The 15,354-nt window shown below is 38.3% G+C and overlaps 1 protein-coding gene across 2 annotated transcripts in view; it reads right to left on the bottom strand.

The window, feature by feature from the left end:
- The window catches only part of LOC126499584 (signal recognition particle 54 kDa protein), a 63,928-nt gene that overhangs the window by 41,767 nt on the left and 6,807 nt on the right, over positions 1–15,354 (bottom strand). For both annotated transcript variants that reach the window (XM_050138868.1, XM_050138866.1), the window contains exons 2-8: positions 12,898–13,007; positions 10,790–10,881; positions 9,528–9,612; positions 4,032–4,136; positions 3,144–3,210; positions 2,992–3,049; positions 8–158 (exon numbers count right to left, since the gene is read on the bottom strand). In XM_050138868.1, the coding sequence (XP_049994825.1) occupies positions 8–158; positions 2,992–3,049; positions 3,144–3,210; positions 4,032–4,136; positions 9,528–9,612; positions 10,790–10,881; positions 12,898–12,975 (636 nt within the window). In that variant the 5' untranslated portion in view covers positions 12,976–13,007. The remainder of the gene's footprint in view (positions 1–7; positions 159–2,991; positions 3,050–3,143; positions 3,211–4,031; positions 4,137–9,527; positions 9,613–10,789; positions 10,882–12,897; positions 13,008–15,354) is intronic.

A 15,354-nucleotide genomic window follows, 5' to 3' on the forward strand; every position in this document is an offset into this window, starting at 1 on the left:
TACTTACTATAGCATTAGAAACTTGAAGCATTTCTTCAAACAAAGAATCTTCTTGTTTGTGCCGACCACTTGTATCAACAATAATAATTTCAAAATTTTCATTTTTGAATTTCTCCACTCCTTCAGAAGCAATGATGACAGGATCCATTTCTGTATAGCTGTTAAACATGAAACAAATGACTTCAACAACACTAAAATGGGAAAACATCTAAATACTATTTACTTGAAAACTGTTAGTTTATTCTAATCTATTCTGAAAAAGTGAAAATATTGTATTTTCAATTTAGAAGAAATTCCTAGTAAGTAAAATTACAGAAGCCATTTTTTTGGCACGAGGCAACACTAAACTTTCCTACAAAAGTCTGCATAATTCTAATGCATTTTTTTTTCTGAATTGCTTCCTTAATGCTTTAATATCCTCTTTAGTAAGAGAAGTCATGCTACAAAGCATATTATGCCTATCTTTCCATTTAAGAACATTTTGGTATCATTTTATGAAGTTATTAAATTGTATAGCACCCTATCAGATGATGACATCATCATTTACTATGTACATTGAGGTTGGTATGTTCATATTAAAAAGATAGGAAACAGCCGGGCAGTGGTGGCGCACGCCTTTAATCCCAGCACTCGGGAGGCAGAGGCAGGCGGATCTCTGTGAGTTCGAGGCCAGCCTGGTCTAGAAGAGCTAGTTCCAGGATAGGAACCAAAAAGCTACAGAGAAACCCTGTCTCAAAAAATCAAAAAAAAAAAAAAAAAAAGAGAAAGGAAACAAAATAAATACTTCTAAAAACAGAAAGAGGGAGGAGGAAGGGAGGGAGGGAGGAAGGGAGGGAGGAAGGAGGGAAGGAAGGGGAAGAATGAACTGGGGCTAGAGAGATAGCATGGCACTTAAGAGCTCTGGCTGCTCTTCCAGAAAACCTGGATTCAGTTCCCAGTACCAAAAAGCAGGGTTCACAACCATGTTTTCCTCCAGTCCCTCTTCTAGACTGCAAGGGCACAGGGCAGGCACACATGTGGAACACAGGCATATATGCAAGCAAAACACCCACATACAGAATAAAAAAATTAAAGTAAAAATGACAGCTATTAGCATTACTAAACATTATGTAATTAATTGATTGATTACATAGTATGTATTTATTTATTTATTTATTTATTTATTTATTTATTTATTTATTTATTTTTGATTTTGTAAGACAGGGTTTCTCTGTAGTTTTGGAACCTGTCCTGGAACTAGGTCTTGTAGACCAGGCTGGTCTTGAACTCTCAGAGATCCGCCTGCTTTTGCCTCACGAGTGCTGGGATTAAAAGCATGTGGACCACTGCCCGGCACCTTTTTTGGTTTTTAAAGACAGGGTTTTTCTATGTAACAGCCCTGGTTGTCCTGAAACTTGCTTTGTACACCAGGCTAGCTCTGAACTCACAGAGATCTGCCTGTCTCTGCCTCCCAAGTGCTGGGATTAAAAGTACACACTGCCACTATGCCTGGCTATCACCTCAGATTAAAGCCATACAACTATAATTTGTAAAGGTATAAGGAAACATGATCAAAGATCTTTATAGAAAGGGACATTGAGCCAGGCGGTGGTGACATATGCTTTTAATCCCAGCACCTGGGAGGCAAAGGCAGGTGGATCTCTGAGTTTGAGGCCAGCCTGGTCTGAGTTTCAGGACAGCAAAGGCTCGAAAAACCAAACAAAAAAGTAACAATAAGTACATATATACAGATAGTAGGGTACATTAAAAAACTGTAGTAATTATCATTCTAAAATAAAATTACTCTAACAAATGGTTATTATTATTTTTATTATAAGCATACCACTGTACTCAAGTTTTGTTGTATGTATTTACTTACTTCTATATCATCATCATGAAGAAACAGATGCTTTCTGCTATCAAGGCCCTGGAGATGGAACGCATGTACCAGTCTTGCTGACAGGCACATTACCTGCTGAGCCACCTCCTCAGTCCTCTCTGTAGTCGTTTGAATAAGGATTGGTTTTTTGGGGGAGGGAGTTGTTGTTTTAATTTTTGCTCTTCTTCTTCTTCTTCTTTTTTTTTTTTTTTTGATGGAACTAGATATTAAATTCAGGGCCTTATATATCGTAGGCAAGTACTCATCCCATAAGCTACATGCACAGTTCCCATCTGATGAGTTTTGATAAATTTATGCAATCCATACAACCACTGCTGTAGGAAGTGTGCTGACTAATTTTACATCAACTTGACACAAGCTAGACTTTCTACAAGAACCTCAACTGAGAAAACGACGCCCTAAGATCACTGGGCTGGCAGTCCTGGGCTCTGAGACAGCAGGGTGAACAGTGAGCAGCACCCTCACAGCCTCAGCATCAGCTCCCGCCTCCAGGTTCCTGTCCTGACTTCCTTCAATCATCGGCTACAATTTGGAAGTGTAAGTCAAATAAACCCTTTCCTCCGCAGGATGCTTTAGTTCATGGTGTTTCCTCATAGAAACAGTAACCCTAAACTAAGCAGACTCATTATAATTTAAAATAATCTGTCTTCCTATAAATATCTGTATGGAAATGATAATAAAAAGCATTAAAATAGCTAATTAGGTATGTTAATACATACTTCAAATTTTTAGTTCTTTAATAATATACTTATTTGCAGGTGTGTGTACACACACACACCCATAGATGTGCCACAGTACATATGTGGTCGTCTAGGAACACCTTCCAAAGGTGGTGTTCTCCTTCCACCATGCTTCTGGGAGTCAAACTCAGGGTGTCAGGCCCCTACTACATGCTGTTAAATGATAAAGAATTTCAAGAATATATTCCCTAGCATATATTAGTGAGGATGCTTCAGGTGTCTTAAATAAAAAAGAAAGGAAGCCATGTATGGTGGCACACACCTTGTGAGCTGAGACAGTCATAAGCCAGCCAGGTCAGACTGGACTACAACTAAGACTGACTTGCAAAAAGTCAAAAAAAAAAAAAAAAAAATTTAAAAAAAGTAACCTACCTTCCATAGAATGGAATTCTTGCTTTGGTGGCATTCTGTTTTAGCTGGTCAAACGCTCCTAAGAGATAAAGAGTTAATGAAGCCTCAAATATGACAATAAAAATTACAAAAAAAAAAAAGAGGAAGAAAAAAATTGAATTTCAAAATACTACCTGCTCTGAATGTATCTGCACATATCAAACAAGTCTTCCAACCTTTTCTCTGGTAATAATATGCTAACTGGGAAAGGAAGATTAAAAATAAAGCATCAAAAAACAAATCATTGTATATAAAACTTCTTTTGTTTAATTTTAATTTATCCAAGGAGTAAAGTAAAATTGCTCATAATTCTCTTGAATGTAGTATTAAATATTTTGAGGCGCAGCAAAAGTTCTGAAGAGTTTAAATTCTAAGTCTTACTCAATGAATATAAGATGGTAAAGCAGCAACAATCACTGTTAGACAGCCATCACCCCTGCCCTTAAACTGTAACATGGCTAAAGCTTGTTGGGGAGAGAAAATAATCTAGCAACCAAGCTGGGGAACCCAGACATAGGAGAGGGTCAATGAATGGAAAATTAACATAAGGATATGTAAGATAAAAGGCTGTATCAACACAGTGGGACACTCAAAGGGTTTAAGATAGGGTTTCTCTGTTTAACAGCCCTGTCCATCCTGGAATTTGCTCTATAGACCAGACTGGCCTCGAACTCACAGAGACCGCCTGCCTCTGCCTCCGAGTGCTGGGATTAAAAGAATGTGCCACCATCCAGCCATACTTACATTCTTTAAGGACAGGAATTGTCTTTTCTTCTGTTTCCTAGTTTGAGAGGGTCTCCTATAGCTAAGCCTGACCTTGAATTCCAGATCCTCCCACCTCCACCTGGGTCAGAAGTCTAACATTCTGACAAATATCAGAGAAGACTATAGGACTCCACTTTATGTCCTCCAAAAATATTACAAAAGCAGAGAAGATACATAGAGTAACAAAATAAAACAACAATATATAGCTTAGCCTTAAAACAAAACCTCATACAACTGTATCTTCCAGGTGTATTTACCTTCGAGCACGTTGTCGTTTTACCACTTCCTTGCAATCCAACAAACATGATAACATTCTGCTTTCCTTTAGTCGGTGTCCAGGCTTTAACTCCAGGGTCTACAAGCTATATACCAAAAACAAAAATGTCGGACCAACATGACAGGCAAAATCCCGTAACATTAAATTATAAACATTAAGCTAAGGATGTTTTTATTTTATTGAAGCCACCATAATACCAACATTCTTAGGCAATTCTACGAGTCCCCAGCATGCAGACTGAAATTTAAGAGTTTTACAAAATATTGCGGTGCTGAAGTCATACTCAGGCCTTTCATATCAGAGCAACTAGAGATAAGAAGCTCATCTGCATCATATATCTGTAACACAACACAAATGCCAAACAAATGCACCTGTACACCCCATTTAAATTCAAATTGGGGGGCCAGTGGAATGGCTCAACAGGTAAAGATGATTATCAAACTTGACAACTGACTTTAATCCCCAGGATGGAGGGAAACAGCCAACTCCCTTAAGTTGTTGAACATGATACAATAGTTGCCAGACAGACAGACACACACAAATAAGTGTACTTTTAAAAATTTCTCATAATATATAAAAAAATTTTATTATTTAGCCTCTATACATTTTTATTATCCAAATATTATCATTTCAGCATGCAATCTATATGAGATTTTGTATTTTCTTTTCTCATAGACCATATCTTCAAATTCAGCCAGCATATACATTTTGTAAATGTTTCTTTAAGGACTTATTCATTTATTATGTATACAGTGCTCTGCCGGCATGCATGCCTGCACACCAGAAGAGGGTATCAGATCTTATGATAGATGATTGTGAGATACCTAATGTGGTGGCTGAGAAATGAACTCAGGACCTCTGGAAGACCAGCCAGTGCTCTTAACCTCTCAGCCATATCTCTCCAGCCCCCTTGTCTTTCCCTTTTTTTTTTTTTTTTAAAAAAAAAAAAAGTGCTTGGAGATGGTGGCTTACACTTTTAATCCCAGCACTCGGGAGGGCAGAGAGAGGAGAATTTGTGAATTCGAGGCCAGCCTTGTCTAAAGGCTGAGTTCCAGGACAGCCAGGGCAACATAGAGAACCCTGTCTTCAACACCTCCCCACAAAAGAAAACATTTAATTAAATGAAAAGCTAATTCTGGTAGTAGGGATGGAACCTAGGGCTATAGCAATGCGGGCACTCTGCCATTGATGTTTGTCACCATCTCCCTCTTAGTATGTATTTTCTGCTCAAATAACTTTATAATTCATTCTAGACACATTACAAGTGCTCAATAACCATGTGTCTAGGGGCTTCCATACTGGTTATCATCTTCAATTTGATAAACGTATATAAGAAGCAAAATAATAAATGGCACATGAAGATACCTTCTAATTCAAATATTAAAAGTTTCCAATGCCAAAAGATCTAAAGAAAGCAAGGGAGAAAAACAGAATTTTACAACAATGGGTTAGTAAGAAAGAGTCACACAGGAACAGTTCCCAAACAAATAGAAGGCTTATCTTCTGTTTCATTTTTGAGAGTCTCATGTTACCTAGCTTGGTCTTGAACTCACTAGGTAGCTGAGGCTAGCCAAAATTTTCTGGTCTTCCTCCTCCTATCTCTTGAAGTCCCTGAATTATATTATTATTAGTACTATTGTTACAGACATGTGCTACTATGCTTTCTAAGTATAAGGCATTCTAAACATTTGTTCAAAAACAGTTCAAATTTAAGTACATTGGGAGCCTGAAATACTTATTTGCACACGATAACTCTATAATCACTGTTAATATTCTAGGTCAGATGTTTACAAAATAAACCATCATCATTATTACCATTATTATTTGTCTTAGACAAGCTCTCATTCTGTAACCTAGACTGATTTGAAACCCAGGGTGCCCTAGAACTCCTGCTACAGTGCCTCAGTACTAGGATTACAGGGTGAACTGCCAACCCTGGTGTAAATAAACCTTTAGTGGAAGACAGCTATGGCCATTCATTTACTACCTTTGCATTCCAAAAGCAGAGTTGAAGAGCTGCCATAGAGACTACGTGGTTCAGGATATCTAAACCCTTGAGGAAGTCTGCCACGCTCATCTAGACGACACCATCAAGGTATCATACATGAGTTTCAGGGAAGACTGGTAAAGAGAAGGGAAAACAAATCAAAACACTTTCTTATCCCTTTTCCAAACATGTTAACAACTTTGGAAATTTTCTAAAATGGGCAAAATCTGTCTTAAAACAAATGCACTTCCCTTTCTCCTATATCTTTTCAGTATAGAAGGCTGCCCTGCATTCACCTCTATTCTATATACCTCATGGCAGAATAACTCAGCTGTCTATTATTACTGGACAGTTTAAAAATCTATCTTTCCCTCCTCCTACACTCTGAAATGAGTCTCCAACCTTCTAGTATGAAAACTCCTTTAACACCGCATTTGAAAGGGTAACTGCAATGTGTACTCTGAAGCCATATAAACCCCAGGTCTGCTGTACTGGAACTGACACTACTTACTTAGCATAGATATTACCCATCCTATTCTGAAACACCATGCATTTTGTCACTTTAAACACTAGTGTATTGAGTTATGTAAATCTCACATTATTATTCAGTAATGAAGTGAATCAAACATTAAAAATATTGACTTTTCTGCTGGGTGGTGATAGCACACGCCTTTAATCCCCGGTACTTGGGAGGAAGAGGCAGGCAGATCTCTGTGAGTTCAAGGCCAGCCTGGTATACAAAGGAGTTCCATGACAGACAGGGCTGTCTGACAAGAAACCCTGTCTCAAAAAAAGGGGGGGGCGGGTGAGGGAGGTGCTAAGATATGGCTCAGTGGCTAAGAGCACTGGCTGTTCTTCCAGAGGTCCTGAGTTCAGTTCCCAGAAACCACATGGTGGGTCACAGCCATCGATATGAGATCTGGTATCCTCTTCTGACCTGCAGGTATACACGCAGGCAGAACACTATATACATAATAAATAAATGAAATAAATAAAAAATAAAGAATAAAAAAAATCAGTGCTAATTTCATCAGGAAAAAAAATCCATCAGGATTCTTTCAAATTCATGTTAGAGTTATAGCTTCTATTTTTTTTTTTGTATGGTGTTAGAGATTCAAACTAGGGTCCCCTAGTTCATATATTTTCACAGATAATTTCATCTTGAATTTTATCACCAGCTGCAATATTGTCAGTTATTTTCCTTAAAGTGACAAGTTCATTTCACTTTGGGAAATAATTCTGCCAAACTAAATCCAGGTCAGAATAACCAGATTATATGACTATTTCTCATTCACACAAAATGGTGCTCTATGCAAGCAAAACTTTAGTTTGCAACTGAGCTGAGCTTTAAGAGGATTTGAGAGTACAGCACCGAACTTTACATACACTTCCCACTTCATCCACAGCACCTTAAATAGATATACACATAACCAATAGTCACAATTTAACACAATTAACATCTACTGCTTTGGGAAGGATTTCCTTAAGTGAAAGCTGGCATTTTAAGTGCTTACTGGTAAAGTGTACAGTCACTAATAATCCAGTCTGGCTGGTATTACTGTCTTTTTGTTTATTGTTTGTGACAGTCTCAATATGTGGCCTGACTGGACTCAAATTCATAGAGATTCACCCGCCTCTGCCTTCCTGTTTTATTTAAAAATTATTCAGTAAAAATAGACATCTGAGCGATCTGCCATGATGTCTAAAGAATGGAAGAAAATGTAGAGAAGGGTCCCTCTGCTCAACAGATCTAGGGAGGAAGTAATGGGATTAAGGGCATGTGCCACCATGATTAGCTGGTGTTACTGTCTTGATTCACAACAGCAAGCTGTCATGTTGCAGAATATCCAATCATACCATGAACCCCAAGATTGTGTTATTTACTGGAAAACCTGTTTCTAACTGTGGCAAGGCTCAGCTCTAGCACACACCTTTTCTGTTTGTATATTGTAAACAGGATTAAATAAAGTCAACCATAGGTCAAGAGGCAGAACAAGCAACCAGCAGACAAGTGAACACAGAATTGTTAAGAAGAAAACCATAGCGAATAGGAGGGGTGTCAGGAGGACTAAGAGCAAGAGACGCACAGAAAGTAGAAGGGAGGAACATGCAGCTTGAGATGCTGCAGGAAAAAGAGGTGGTTTCTGGAAAGTCAGCTGAAGAACGTAAGCTGGGCACTTTCTCTGCCTCTCTGAGCTAGCAGGCTTACACTCCAGCATCTAGCTCCCAAGTCTTTACTGGTTAAATCAAACAATAGTCAGGCTGTACAAAAAGGCAAAGAGCGGAAGCTAGAGGCATAGCTCGATGACACAGCATGTGTTTAACATGTGCAAGTTTCTAAATTCAATCCCCAGCAGGTCACACTGGAGTAAATAATGCTTTAGTATTACTATCAAACAGTTTTAACTTTGCTTACATATATATTGCTCTAGGCCATAAGCTTCTCCGAGATAAAAACCAGTGTGATCTCTGCTGTCCACCTGGCATACTACCTAGAATAAAAAAGCTACAACAAATGCTTCCCAATTTAGTTCTTGATGCTCCACAGTTGAGGATAATTCTTACAAAGGACTCAACTTCGTTTCCCAGCACCTACATTAGGTAACTCACAACCACTTGTAACTCCAGCTCCAGGGAAATCCAAAGCCTGTGACACCTGCAGGCACTAGAAATCACATGCTCATATCCACAGACAAACACACATATTTGTACAAAAACATTTTTTCAAACAATTTTTATCTATTTTGCTTTTTACTAATTTTTTTGTTTTTTGTTTTTTTCCAAAACAGGGTATCTCTGCATAGCTCTAGCAATTCTGGAACTTACATCTATAGACTAGGTTGGCTACAACCTCAGAGATCCACCTGCCTCTACCTTTCAAGGCTGAGATTAAAGATGTGTGCCACCACCTCCCGGCTCTTGCTATTAATTTTTTATATTATTCATTTTATGTGTGTTTTGTCTGCATGTATGTATGTACCATGTGGTGCCTGTGGTGGCCAGAGGAGAGCATCAGATCCCTTGGAGTTGTGAACCACGTGGATGGCAGGAATTGAACCCAGGTTCTATGAAAAAGTACAAGTGCTCTTAACTGCTGAGCTATCTTGCCAGGCTCACACACAACTATTTTTTAAAATAGCCCATTTTCAGAAAAGTTAAAAAGCTCTCCCATTTATTTTTCTTCTAACATTGTTTTCCCTGTGTGTATGTGTCTGTCTGTGCTTGTGTCTCATGACACACATGTCAAAGTCGGGAACAACTAGAGGGGTCGGTTCTCTCCTTCCACCACATAGGATCAAATTTAGGCTGTTAAGTCTTAGCAGGAGACACCTTCAACAGAAAAGCATCTTGCCGGTTCAAATTTACATTTCCATACAGATGAACTGTCCATAAGATATATTAGAAGGGATTCAAAAGCCATGCTCATTTAAAATCCTATAAAATTTTATTCATTGAGTTTATAGTCTTATAATTTTCAAACATTTTTACCTTTACAAGTTCTTTAAATACAGCATGCTGAATCATTTTTCTTTTGTTCAGACCAGATGCCATTTCTTCAAGATCAATTGCAGACCTTCATAAGTGACAATTGGGGTAAGAAGAAGAAAAGTCAGTTAAGATAATCTGAAAGTATTTCTATCCCATAGAATATAAAGGTATTCAATCATTCAAATTAATAGTCTAATTAGCATTCACATAATTATTATAGATTCATAAGATTTTAACACAAAGAGCTGTACCATAAAATACTAGATGTAAAACTCTGGTTAGTTTTAAAGGCTTTCAGTTCAATGCATAAATACTAATTTCTCTAGATATAACTACAAAATATTAATTTATTTTTCTTGAAGCTTGTAAATTTTATACAGAGAATCACACTGACGCTCTAGTTCTAAATTCTTAAATGCTAGTAGTTCTGTATCTTCTTCCACACTATCAGTTTAGAAAGAAGGAATGCTAGGATTAGGATTCAAGAAATTAATAGAGGGCCTATATGGTTCGTATGCCTTCCCCAATGGATACAGTAACAAAGACCATACAGTACTCCTTCAAACAGGAACAGAGAAATGGAGGACAAAGGAAAATATAATTCTTCACTCACGAAGAAGGCTACTCATTCAATCTTATCACAACTGCATGAAGAAACCGAACTGTTAAAAAGCTCTTACAGGGCTGGCAAGATGGCTCAGAGGATAAGAGCACTGGCTGCTCTTCCAGAGGTCCTGAGTTCAACTCCCAGCAACCACATGGTGGCTCACAACCATCTGTAATGAGATCTGGTGCCCTCTTCTGGCCCACAGGGATACATGCAGGCAGAATATTGTGTATATCATAATATTAAAAAAAAAAAAAAAAGCTCTTACAATAAAATCATATCCTAACCATAATAAATGACTGAACCTACCCAAATAAAGACGACAGAAGAAAATCTGCACTGCAATGAAGTTATCCTTGGCATGTTCACCATCATTATGGAGATATACAGTCCTTCTTCTCTTCCCTCCATCTAAATCTTCCCGTCACAGCTGACCTGAGACTCACTATATAACTAAGGCTAGCCTTGAACTCATGGAATTCCTTTTGTCTCAGTCTCCCAGGCATGAGCCATCTCCACAGGCAGGTTTTTGACACAGGAGTTCTAAATCGTTCCAGTGCCATACAGAAGTATTTCATAATAAAGCAAACTCTCCTAATTACCTCCTCAATCCCAGTAAACCAAACTTAGTTTTTACACAATTAATTCAACTTACTTAACATTTTCTCTTAATTGCTTCACTAGTTTAATATTAACATCTGCTTCCAATAATGCTGTACATACTTCTTTTAGCATAGCATTTAATACCTGAAAATAAATAAAATTGAAATATGCTTAATGTTTTACTTCAGCAATATAAAAACAGCTGATCACGTATCATGTACTAGTTAATAAAGACATAGCAATACTATTGGAGAAGAAATAAGATTTTCCATTACCTTTAGAGAAAAATTATTATTAAATATCTGCTCATTCTATCAAAATAAGGCACGGCATTTAGTTTTACACAGGTATTAATAACCAAGTATTGGTCATCACAATTTTGTTCTTATTAAAGCATTAATAATAAAAAAACAATACCAAAGGAACAACAGATATTGCCCACAGTGTTTCCTAAATCACTGAAGAATTTTGATACAGATATTTGCAACATATGCTTTTCCTAATTGGAGCAGTATGGAAAACAGAAGGCAACTCCTAGTCTTTCAATTCCTATATATCAAGAGAAATAAAGTAGAAAAGGGGTCTATTTTCCACTGAAAATTCCCTATCACAAGAGTGTGGAGATGCAGGCACTGTGATTAGGTCATGAACTATAAGCACTGTAAGAAAAAATAAAGCTTCAGCTGCTCACACAAACAAGAACATGCACAGTAGAAAAGAAGCTGCATAAGAGGAAGAATTTCTGTCTGTTTTGCTCACTGCTTGACCTTTGTGCCAGCAAAATGCCTGTAAATACAGGTCTTCAAATAGAACTGTCCTTTGTAAGCCCTCCAGAGACCTATGAGGATTCTCCAGCCCTCATCAAGGGGTACTGTCTAGAACTGATTGCCCACCAGAGAGATGGTCTGGTTAATTTGCTAGTGGAACACCAAGGCTAGAAAACCTGTCAACTCAGAAATGGTTGTTCCACTTCCACCAAGTACTTCACACACTGACTTACCCAGTCCCCCACCCCTTTGAGACAGTATCTCACTATAAAGCCATGGCTGGCCTTGAACTTCTCTATCCTCTTTCCTCTACTTTCTAAGTGTTGGGACTAGAGGCATGTGTCATCACTCCTGACTTCCTTTGTCTCTATTTTTTTGGGGGGGAAGTGTGTGGAAAGATGGGTATGCTTTAAAAAAAAAGTCTCGGGACTGGAGAGATGGCTCAGCGGTTAAGAGCACTAGTTGTTCTCCCAGAGGTCCTGAGTTCAATTCCCAGCAACCACATGGCGGCTCACAGCTATCTATAATTAGGTCAGGTGCCCTCTTCTGGTGTGTAGGCCTACATGAAAACAGAATGTTGTATGCATAATAAATAAGTTTATCTTGAACTCATAAACTGAGATCCTCCTGTCTCAACTTTCTGTGCACCAAATGTAGGATTTGTCATCTTTCTCAGTCCTGTTTCTCTACCAGAGTAAGAATAAAGGCTACAGAACATTAAACATTGCTCAAAAAGCTGTTGTTTTAGTTAGTGTGGGTTATAAGACTAAGCAACAATTTAAGTTCTGATTATCAAGGTGAAACAATGGCAGAGAGAGGGCTCAGTGGCTGAGAGCACCTGCTGCTCTTCTAGAAGACCCCAGTCTGAGTCCTAGCACGTGGAGCAGCTCTCGAGCTCCGATACTTAAACTTTCCCTGCACACCCGTACTGGTGCGCACATAACTTCATACAGACATACACATAGGAAAATAAAAAAATTTAAGTTTAAAAAGAAAAAAGTGAAGCCGGGTTGGTGGTGGAGGACAACTTTAATGGGAGGCAGAGTTAGGCAGATCTCTGAGGTCAAGGCCAGCCTAGTCTACAAGAGCTAGTTCCAGGACAGCTAGGACCAGGACACAGAGTCACCCTGTCTTGGGTGTGTGTGTGTGTGTGTGTGTGTGTGTGTGTGTGTGTGAGAGAGAGAGAGAGAGAGAGAGAGAGAGAGAGAGAGAGAGAGAGAGAGAGAGAGATAACAGGGTAAATTACTTTTCAGTGAAAGGCACTTCTTACTGTTATAATATTTACAGTATTAAATCTACGTCAAATTAAATCACAACTCTAAAGATCATTATTTAGTCCTGCTCTCCCATCCTAGTAACAATGCACACAAATGTATTACACTTATTTTCATACCTCTTCATTGATAATGGTGGCATTGCTCAATGAGCGTAATGCTGATGTTATTTTTCTTCCAAGATCTGCTAGAACCATCTTGAAGGTTTTAAGATGTACTTAAGAGAACTCTAGAAAGGAAAGAAAACATAAATTGAAAACCATTTCACATTAAGTCCTAACTGAAGAAAAAGAATACTTAAATTCAAATTAAAGTACTCAAAATTTAAATACTGTTATTTATACACTTCTATAACCTCAACCTGCAACTTTAATACATGCATATCTGGAAGATAAAATGTCTACTTGATTATGAATCTTTACATTTAAATATCTAGAGAATCTTATACATAAATCGTCAGATTTAAAATGTTAAATAAGCCAGGCAGTGGTGGCACATGGCTTTAATCCTAGCACTTGGAAGACAGAGGCAGGAGGATCTCTGTGAGTTCAAGGCCAGCCTGGTCTACAAGAGCTAGTTCCAGGACAGGCTCCAAAGCTACAGAGAAACCCTGTCTCGAAAAAACAAAATAAAATAAATAAAAGATAACACGTCAAATAACATCTGCTGAGGCAATAACAATATGATCTTTAATAACTGTGTTTTCTTTTGGCACATGCTCTTGAGTATGAGTAACTGAATGCTACACCATGTCCACTGTAGATAACAGGGGAAGCAAACTCTCTAGAAATGGTGCTGAATTTCCACCTCAAGGACTCTGAGCTATTTTGAATGTGACTTTTAAGTAGAAAAGAAAAAGCAAAAGAAAAACAACCTTAATTCATAAATCGCTTAACTCTTCTAGCCCCAAACAAATCAACTGCTGAGTCATTAACTACACCGACAGTCACCTGCTAAATAATTCCTTTAATCCCAGCACTTGGGACTCAGAAATAGACCTTTTTGAGTTAGAAGCCAGTCAGTTCTACAGAGAATTCCAGACCAGCTGAGGCTATGTAATGAGACCCTGTCTCAAAAATAAAAATAACATTACTTCATTTTAATACTTCTAACCACCAAGGAAATAATTACTCTTCCCATTCTAAAGTGATTTCCTGATTTCTTTTTTCTCTGAGACAGGGTTTCTCTGTGTAACTCTGGCTGTCCTGGAACTCACTCTGTAGGTCAGGCTGGCCTCTTGCTCCCAAGTACTAGGATTAAAGATGTGTGTCACCACTGTCCAGCTGATTTCCTGAGTTCTTAACTCCAAAATACAGTAACCTCAAAATTCCTTTCCCTTAAGCCAGGCATAGGGTACACTTCTGAAATCCTAGCACTTAAAAACATGGGAGCAGGAGAAACAGTAAAGAGATGGAGGGCAGACTGGGTTACATGAGAAACTCTAAAACAAAAACAGAATAAAGGTATAGTTTTATAAAAGAATACAGATAGATATAAAAGTATACAGACTGCTTCACATAAGGATGATAGAACTCACAGAAGTAAGTAAATATGAATACTGCCAGCCCCAAACATGCTTTAGTTACTAGCTAGTAAGGCAAGGTCCATGAATGAACAGCAAAATAAATGCCAAAACAAATTCCTCTTCCTGACTATGAAGTAGAACCCAGTTCCTGCATCTTTGGTTTGCAGCCTGTCATGCTAGTCTTTGGACTGCAACTACAGCATTGGCTTCAACTTGTCGAACTTTAGACTTGTCAGCCCCTGTAATTTGTCTGAGCTAATTCCTACAATTCCTGAATATGGGCAGGCTAAATAGGTAGGAAAGCCGGCAAAAGGGAATTTGATAGCTGTGAAATGGAAAGAGCAGAAATACAAACATGGGATAGCCATAGGGGTGGTGACAAGGTATCCTAGTCAAGAGAGTGCCATACAGTTTTTAAAGGCTTTGAAAACAGTCCATAAACAATATTGGCCAAAAGATAACTGTCTAAAATAATTGTTTTGGCAGTCTTTTTGAGATTTCTAGACTTGATTCCATTTGGCGGGGTATACAAGATACTAAAAATAAAACAAAAAACAAAACAAAACAAAACAAAACAAAACAAAACTGGGCATAGTGGTGCATGTCTTTAATCCCAGCACTCCAGAGGTAAAGGCTCTGTGAGTTCAAGGCCAGCCTGTCTATGTAGAGAGTTTCAGGAAGGCAGGGCTAGAGAGACCCAATCTCAAAGAGAGACAGAGAGAGAGAAGAGGGGAGGGAAGGGAAGAGGAATGGAGGAAAAGAGAAAAAATAAAAATGGACTGGAGAGATGGTTCAGCAGTTAAAACTTATTGCTCTTCTGGAGGACTTGATTCCTCGTTCACACCTAAAGCCAGTTCCAAGGGAGTCAGGTGCCCTCCTGTGACTCCCACACACCTGTACTCACACAAATGGCAAACATTTACACAGATTCATACACATAAATAATAAAAATAAATCCTTTAAAAAAAATAAGGGGCTAAAGATAAGGCATTGACCACTATTCCAGGTTCAGTTCCCAGCACCCACATGGCAGCTGACAACACAGCTCACA

Source organism: Alexandromys fortis, unplaced genomic scaffold (genome assembly GCF_014885135.2).
Source record: "Alexandromys fortis isolate MF-2015 unplaced genomic scaffold, M_Fortis_MF-2015_v1.1 scaffold_35, whole genome shotgun sequence".
Lineage (NCBI taxonomy): Eukaryota > Metazoa > Chordata > Mammalia > Rodentia > Cricetidae > Alexandromys > Alexandromys fortis.